This window comes from Priapulus caudatus, unplaced genomic scaffold (genome assembly GCF_000485595.1).
Source record: "Priapulus caudatus unplaced genomic scaffold, Priapulus_caudatus-5.0.1 Scaffold27, whole genome shotgun sequence".
NCBI lineage: Eukaryota > Metazoa > Priapulida > Priapulimorpha > Priapulimorphida > Priapulidae > Priapulus > Priapulus caudatus.
In genome coordinates, this window is record NW_014577088.1 from 661446 (window position 1) to 670656 (window position 9211).

Sequence of the window (9211 nt, forward strand, 5' to 3'; positions counted from 1 at the left end):
TGCGCTGTGTGTGTTGTGCTGTGTGGGTGTGTGTGGTGCTGTGTCGGTGTGTGTGTGTGTGAATCGTGTGTGGCGGCTGTGTGTGTGTGCTCCTGTGTGTCGTTGCGACGCAGAGAGGACAGGCGAGATGAGAGGAGAGAGAACAATCGGATGATTTATATATATATATATATATAACATGAAAATCAAAATTAAGATATATGGTATCATATATAATTTATTCTATAGCTTTGAAAACATAACTTCCTCACTTCGTCTCTTGCTCAAGCTATTGACAGAGCGTAATGATTATTCCGAAGAAGAGAGGCTATCTCGAGAGCTCGCTTTATGAAATACATGTGTGACACCATATATATCTATATTGAAATTTTTTGTTATGAATCCATTAGTGTCTGCGCGCTTTTCTCAATTTTTACTCGCACAGAATAGTGGACTCCTATGGTAATCTTTCACCGCAAGGCGTAATAACGGTATAAAGAACGAGCTAATATGCGCGACCGCCACCGAGTAGTGTCGGTCTATTATAATTGGTCGAAATCTTTGTAAAAAATAAAAATGCTCTGGTTGAAATGCAGGCTAGCCGCGACATACACTGGTAAGTAAAAAGGCCCGTATAGACACCTATGTCGCATATATGTATATATATATATATATATATATAATTATATAGACTGTCAGTGACAGATGATGTAACCCGTTTGTTGAAAAACCTGTTGGCATAGTTACAGCTAGACTAGCGGACAAATATACTTTCAGAAAATTCATCTGGCAGAAATAAGGCTAGCTGGGATAACGGCTGGCTGTTTGCGGGCTGCCGGGCCTAAACGTTATATAGATGGTTAGATTAATGGAAGGTGTGTGGTAGAAGGGAAATGCTATCCCCCGGGCGTGGAGGGACAGTACCGCAATGTGGCAGCACTAGTGTTAGGATTAGGGCTAGGATCAGGGTTAGGGTTAGGGTTAGGGTTAGGGTTAGGGTTAGGGTTATGGTTAGGGTTAGGGATATAAGGCCATATCTAGTACGGAAGTATGACTGTGGAATCTTTCTGTGGAAGATTTGGACTTTGAAGTATACGTCAACTGTATCACGTGACTGTCCCTCCACGCCCGGGGGGCAAATTTGCGATTCCCAAACCGTATAGCTATGGAAGAAAGATTGAGCAACGTGATTGGCTAGAAAATGTTTAGGACACGCCTACTATCGCACGCACACCATCGCGCATTTTGCACAGGGGCTTATTTATTTTATTTCTTATTATTTTTGGCTAATTTTGTTTTATTTTAGAATTAGGGTTAGGGTTAGGGTTAGGGTTAGGATTCGGGTTAGGGTTATGGTTAAGGTTAGGGTTAAGGTTAGGGTTAGGGTTAACAGATTTCTATATCCACGAATTTAGTATCTGTCTTATTGGGTCAACGCCAGAGCGTTCGCTTCGCGATCGTAAGGTACCGCGTTCGAACACCATACGGTGTTTTTATTTTCCTCTGCGTTATGTATTTCTTTGTATTTTATTTGTTTCTGCATTTATTTGTTCTGTAACATTTGTTTATGTTCTGAATTAAGTATATTTCTTTATAATATTAGCTAATTATAACTTAATATATTAGCTTGTTGACTAATAATGCGTGTCCTAAAATTTTTCTAGCCAATCACGTTGCTCAATTTTTCTTCCAAAGCTATACGGTTTGGGAATCGCAAATTCGCGCCCGGGGGATAGCAACACCCGTGGTAGAAGCTGTATGGTAAGGTTGGTGGTGTGTTGTAGCGCCGGTGGTATGTCGTAGTGTCGGTGCTGTGTGGTGGTGGCGGTGGTTTGTGGTGGTGTCAGTGGTGCGTGGTAGTAACTGCGTGGTCGGTATCAGAGTGAGTGCAGTGTGGTAGGGTCGGTGATGTTTGGTAAAACCGGCGATGTTGGGGGTATATGGAGGGTGGTTTATGGTGTGACATGGTCGTCGCAGAACAGCTTAGCATATTGATTACGTGGCGGTGGTAGAGTCGCGTGGGACAGATAATACTCATCACAGATTCCACGGCGGTCTACCCCCCTTGATCATGGCATGCGCTCGGTATGTTTGAATCCCTGACATAACCTCTAACGAATGAATGCGAAATTCCTAGTGTCCCTCTTCCAGTATGCACACGCCGCATTAGGTTTCCTAAATCACCTAATTGCGAGCGAGAATTCATTGAGGCAGGGTTTATCATTACGTCACAGGGGACCGCGACGGGACCGTAAGACAATAAGCGTCTCGTAATGAATTATCGATCCATGAACAGTAAGCAGTGGACACCACCAATCCCAGATTTACTGCGTATGTACTTCAGTATATATATATATATATATATATATATATATATATATATATATATATATATATTTATTTATTTATTATATATGTAATCTCAAATAATATCTTTGAGAGCATTAACTCCTGATATATGTAGCGGTGTTCCAAAGCGACTTTAACAATCTATAATTGTGACTAAAATGACCAATTATCTGCGACAAGAATAATGTTCGTTATTTCAGCGGTTAGAAGCAACCGCTCCGGTCATTAACCAGTCATTTGCCGAGTTAAATTCAACGCATTCTCACTGTCGCCTGCTTCTGTTACAGTGATTGCGACTGATAATGACTGCTAGTTGTTATAGCGACAATCACGCGCCAGTATTTATAGCGTCATGGCGCGCGCGCCAGATCAAAATCGCGTTTATTCGATTACGAGAACAAGGCGGTCGAATCGTTCATGCTTGTGGCGAGGAAGAGTGGGAGACGAGGACGATGTATTTCGTACGTGGCCGCATCGCATGCCGGCATCCCGATCGTTGAGACAGCCTTCAAGCATCAGGTGTAAGCTAGCCACGAAGTGAGTGATGCACAGAGCCGCGTTTGCCATCTGTTTTCATTAGTTCAATTGCAGCCCGTTTTTCTTTGTGCGAAGTGTCGGAGTGTTCTTCCCCTATACAGTACATAGCCTTAGCAACGTTCGACCTCGAGTGACCGCTAAGAGCCTGCCCGCGTACACAGGCATTGTACATAGAGTACAATGAGAAAGCAGGCGATCATGTCGTCCATGCTTGGTATATAAACGTTTTTTTCGATCAAAATCCTTCCCAACGTGACGATTATTCTGGGCAAGCTGTAAAGCTTTGTGTGCGCGCAGTATTGCATTTCTGCGCGCGAAATTAACATTAAAATTGCAGCTCTCTTTATTGCTATAGCTGCGCTGGAGAGCGAAGCGATTCGGTTACCGTCGTACGTGCGATGCGGCTACTCGCCGGGTCTCCTTACGCGCACGTTTTTGCATCCATTAGGCACAGTCGGCAACCCTCGTTCTTTTTTTTTCGCGTGTGAATAGGGTTTTAGAATTCAAGCAAAACAAGCGAGCGGCGGCTTGAATAATTCAGGGTTGACACCAAATTGTAAGAGATATTCGGGGTGGCGGTGCGTGCATGCGCGGCGTTATATTAGCAGCCGATCTCGATCGCTTATGCGGTTTGCTGGCCGTACGCTGCTGATGTTACCGGATAGAGAAGTCAACTTCTTTTGTCCCGTTTTTTTGTGAAGCATATAGTCGTGCGAAACAAGGCGATGCGACGCACGCTGGCTGTCACATAGCGTCGCGTTATTTACCATGACATGAATACATTATTACTATGGCCGGTGGCAGAACTGAGCCATATCATGCGAGAGGTCACGGCGTAGCAGGCGGTGACGTACCATCCTACAACACAACACGATGTATAATATAGCACATAATGTTGTGATGGCCACAGCGTGAGAACGTAGTAGAAATTGCGTGATGTGAAGAAAATTATATTTCTGCGTGCAACCGCAGTGATGATTTTTCCTGAAATAAATCACGAACAAATTATAATAACTTTATATGTGGTCTAATCAAACACGTAAAATTTGTTTACAAATAGATAACCAAGTCTTAACGAAAATTCGTCATGAAAGGACAGACCGCGATTACAACATCGGCACGTACAGAGAGAACTTACACCCTCCAGCAATCCCCAGGCGTAGTGGGACTTAGATTTTGCATATAGATTCTAAAATTACAAGCCGTAAACGGGATTGCAGGCGCCTTGGGATATGAAACATCGTGATAATAAGGCGATGTTAATGGGGTGTCAGAGTGCTACGATCTCCGCACGGTCTCTGTACCACATCTCACGGTCCGCACAACACAATTCCGCCCGTACCACGCCTAGCTGTTGTCACACCGCTCGCACCGCACTACGCCGCCTGCACCACGACCAAATCAAACCAATGTCCAACCCGCGTGCGCGTATCATCACGACTGCTTCCCGCACCTTCCACACCACGCCGCATCGCTGAGGCATAATCCGCGAGAGGGAAACCGCGGCTTCCCAAAGGAAGGTGATCCACGATGAAGGTCGGCTGACGTAAAGCGGGCTAACCAGTAGATACAGCAGTCCGTCACGACGTTACCGCGAAGCAGCAATATAAATACACACGCGCGAAACGTTAAAATCATTGCCGAGGACCACTACTCCCACTACTCCGACGATACGACCGATACGACTATAACCAGATCCGACTATACGATATATCCGACTATAACTAGGTCCGACTATACGACATATCCGACTATAACTAGGTCTGACTATCCGAAGCCGATCCGAGTATGAGATGGAGTATCTGATGGTATGGGGCGACGGCGTGTTGCATGTGCGGGCACAGCACTACTACCGATTCGACTATAACCAGATTCGACTATCCGAAGCCGATCCGAGTATGAGACGGCGTATCGGATGAGGCGGTGGCGTGTTGCATGTGATGACACAGCAGCGTACACGACACACGGAGCGAGCGGCCGGAGGGGGGGGGGGAACACGCGACGCATAATTGCGACCGCGATTCCGCCGATGAATAAACATTGTAATCTCTGGGGCGCCGCCGTGCGAGCGAGAGCGCGGGTTCCGCTAGCCTGCACCGAGCGAATGCACCGTGATTTGAATTCGACGAAGGATTTCAATTGAGACGAAATGCAGATAATTCCAATAATGATTTGGTAATAAACGCTGCACGGGAACATGTGCGGTGTTTGCGCAGAGAAAGTCGTAAAATCGTCTTTCGCTGCTGCCGGAAACGAGCATCACGTTGCTCTAGAACTCTCGAGATGTCCTTCGCTGGCGAAACCAGAGCGGCGCGAAAATCTGGACGATGCGCAGGCAGTCCTGCGATGCTCTGTGCTATAGCACTATACATCTACCTATGTAGCCCATTCGCTTCGCCACAATCAGCTGTGGTGGACCAAGAACTGCATTCGTAGCGGTAGAGCTAAGCCAGTAGGGGCTATACACAGATAGAGCTTGGCTTGTAACAGCGCGAAGGGCTACATAGGTAAAGCTATAGGCTTGTGTCGGAGAATATAGATCGTCTAAATATTTTATGTATGTGTGCACAATGGCGTGCGTTTGTGTGTTGAAAATGAGCATTTTTACTAAGAATTGCGTAGAATTATTGGACGAAAGATATTACATAAACGTTAAGACTTCGGCAGGAAATGCAATCTCTGATTGTTTATCATCATTCTATTATTGAGACGGCTCAAGTGCCTGTGGCTCGCCGGGTCAAGCAATGCTACATTTCTTTCTCCTGTGTTTCGCAGCGCCGTTCTTGCGGTGCGCGCTCGAGACGTTAAAACGCTACGGCTCGAATGGCGCGCAATTAAGGCGAGCAACGCGCGTCGGCGATGAAATTGCACTCTCGGAAAGAGAGCACCGCCGCCGTTTGCCACCGTCGGCCCGTAATTTATTCCAAAAATGTCGAGAACCGCCTCGTATATATATGCGCTTTCGATTATATACGCCCGAGCCACAGATATTCACGCGCACACCGACCGTGGAAATCAGCGCGTGTATATTCCGGTGGCGTCGAAGGCGGGCGCGCTAGCGGGCTGTCGCCACGTATACTGTATGTATATATACCGCACTCTATCGCTCGCCTTCACGCGTAAACGCGGGCGGTATCGCTACGATAACAGATCATCTATGCGGGGGGTGGGTACGAAGCTGGTGGATGATATGGTGGATGGCAAAAACCCCGCGGTGCCTTCGTGCCCTATAACGTGTAAACACACCAGCATCCCGCCGAGCCGCGACCGCATCCGGGTTGTCAGCTGCCGGTGGGCGGACGGGCGGCCGACCTACTCGCTACTGCGTAGATCGGCGGCTGCGAACGGGTTGCGCGCTAACCGACGGACGCTTGACGGTTGACCCCGTCCGATGTCACGTGGTGGGCACTCGCGGTCGGCGGCAGAGAAAACGAAATAAACACGATTTTTTGTGTGTGGCGTGGATAGCACATGGCGGTAACGCCTCCTCGGCGAGCTCTCGTAAGCCCGTAATATGATGTTGCTGCTATCGCAATAAAGCGCCTTCTGCCGTCGGGAAGCACCGCACGCATGTTGCCGGTAAAGCTATATGTTTTCGTATTGCTGTTGTCATAATAAATTACCGTTTCACGATGCAGCCTCTCGTGTCTCTGGTATCACAGACGACCTAGTTCTCCTGTATATACTTTTACTACTCCTTACTGCTTACCCGGCACTTTTTAGGCCGGCTATAGAGCCGTCTAATAATTTCCCGCGCAAACGGGATCGAGAAGGCTTGATCCGCTTCGTTTTAAAACCGACTCGATGAGGTAACTAAAAAATACGAGGCCGTGAAAGCGACCATAATTACCGTGTAACCGCGTAAACGAGCCGGCTTATTCGAAGCGACAAGGTATTGTGACTTCGCGCTGTGCATTATGAAGCCAAGCGTTGTTAATCAACGGAACCTCAAAGCCACATCATCTCACTGATACATCGAGCGGCATTCTCCTTCTGGTTTCCTATCCTCTTTGTCCGCTTGGTATCTTAAATCAGCTTCGCCTAATGGCATTTTAATCCATTTTGTTCTCCTAGTGTCATAATCGACATCTGCTACGGGCGTCTTTAACCACCCACTCCTGCTGATGTCTCAAGCTAGTTTCTCCTGCTGACGTCATGCCCTACCGTTTCCTGTTGGTGTCCTGAACCACCTTTTCCCGTTGGTGTCAAAACCCGTGCATTCTCTATGTGATGTCATATAATCGATTTTCTTGCTAGAGTAATAAATACTACCTTTTCTTGCTTGTGTCATAAATCATTTTCTTTTCTGACGTATTGACAACATTTCCTTTCCTCTAGTGTTGCCATAAACCGTGCCATAAACCAGCTCCGTATGTAGATGCTATAAACCACCTTTCCCTTCACTATTATAGAACGAGACGGCCCTCCCCCCGAGAAGTGCCAGATCTGTCCACGATTACCCACCCATTCTCATATTCTTGGTTCAGCGTCCATACCTCTATATCTTAGTCAAAGATCTCTCCCTCGCTCTCTCTCTCTCTCTCTCTCCTCTCCTCTCTCTCTCTTCTCTCTCTATATTTATATATATATATATATATATCAGAGAGCTAATAAGTATACTGGTATTATTAGCTCTTGATATATATATATATATTGTAACGATATATATATATCTATGCATTATGACGTACTTAGCTAGTATTCTATCACAGCACACACACCACACACGCCGCGCGCGCACACACACACACACACACACACCAGCGCACGCGCACACACACACACATACACACACACACACACACACACACCACACACACACCATACACACACACACGTTCTCTCTCTCTCACACACCACACACACACACACGATACACACACACACGTTCTCTCACACACACACCACACACACACACACACACCACACACACACATAACACACACACACACACACACACACACACCACACACACACATTGTACACACACACACACACACACACACACACACACACACACACACACACACAACACACACCACACACACACACACACACCACACACACACACACACACACACACACACACACACACACACAGTACGCACGCACGCACACACACACAACACACACACACACACACACACACAAGCTTTATATACAAACTCCTCTTGATTGAGACAATAGATCCGTTCTCGTAGATGTCATACCTGAGTCACGAACATGACCTATATTGCCTGCAAACGTCTACATTCAACAATATCAAAGGCAATTCAGCCGGGTGTTATGTGATACCTGCCATGATTACAGCGACCGCAACAGCCACAGCAGAACGCATACACTTACTTGTCAGTGGCTGCACCGGGGTGTAGGTTCCCGGGGAAGGATTGCCGTGGAAGCGGATCCGGAATTCGTTGTCTCCCGACGTCCTTGCGACGCCCTGCGCCACCGACGACGGCATGCATGCGAGCTTGCTCTCCCGCTGCGCCGCGACGTCGCCGACGCACGTTAAAAGAGTCACGGCGGCGACGACGACGACGGCGGCGACGCACGTGGGCGTCGAGGCTGACATCTTGTTAGACGTCGGTCAAGTTTCGTTGTCTTTGCAAACTTCTAGAGGCGTCGATGGCCGACGTTCGGCTGAATGTATGCTTCCGCGAAGAAGACACGGCACGCGTGAGATGCGGGAGTCAAATCTTCACTTCTGATCTGAATGTACCGTGGTCACTTCTATAGAACTACAGCTGTAGCCGCTCGTGTCCCGTGCGACTGGCTGCTTTCCGGGTTCTCGGTTTCGGAGCGACGTGCGGCCTACGTCGCGCAAACAGTGTCGGCGAGGCGAGGTGTAGTGTGACGAAGTCTTACGATCGACAGCGTGCCAGAGTTGCGCGCCGTACGCGTACGTGTCTGTCGGCGTGTGCGTCGCTGTGTGTTTATGCGAGCGCGCGCGCGTGTGCGTGCGAGTCTTCCTGGATGCATCAGCAGCGGAAGGGTTGCGAGGCGCTGTGCGGCGTCACCGCGTCACGTGACGTCCGACCGGCGAATCGCGGCCGGCCGCCGCGCATTCACGTGCGGACGCGTGGCGAACCTGACAAGGGACTAATTCAATTATCCGGAACCCTCGACGCGAGTTGCGTAAGCGCCGATAATACTATGTATTACGTCACATCATCCAGGGCAGGCAGACGCGGGCAGGCAATAACCGACTGGGTTTTAGCCCCAATCGTGTAATTACGGCCACGATTCATTATAGCGTTGTATTGACGTTACACGTTGATAAGATGATGATGGCGTGTGCCAGCAGCCAGTCTACACAGTAGCTACGTATGGGCGTATATGCTACGTT

At 48.0% G+C, this 9211-nt stretch overlaps 1 protein-coding gene across 1 annotated transcript in view; it reads right to left on the reverse strand.

Annotated features, from left to right (window-relative positions):
• Positions 1-8815, reverse strand: part of LOC106814922 (spondin-1-like) — a 43638-nt gene extending 34823 nt beyond the window's left edge. The window contains exon 1 of the mRNA XM_014819307.1: positions 8212-8815. Within this exon, the coding sequence (XP_014674793.1) occupies positions 8212-8437 (226 nt within the window). The 5' untranslated portion in view covers positions 8438-8815. The remainder of the gene's footprint in view (positions 1-8211) is intronic.
• Between the last annotated feature and the right edge of the window lie 396 nt (positions 8816-9211).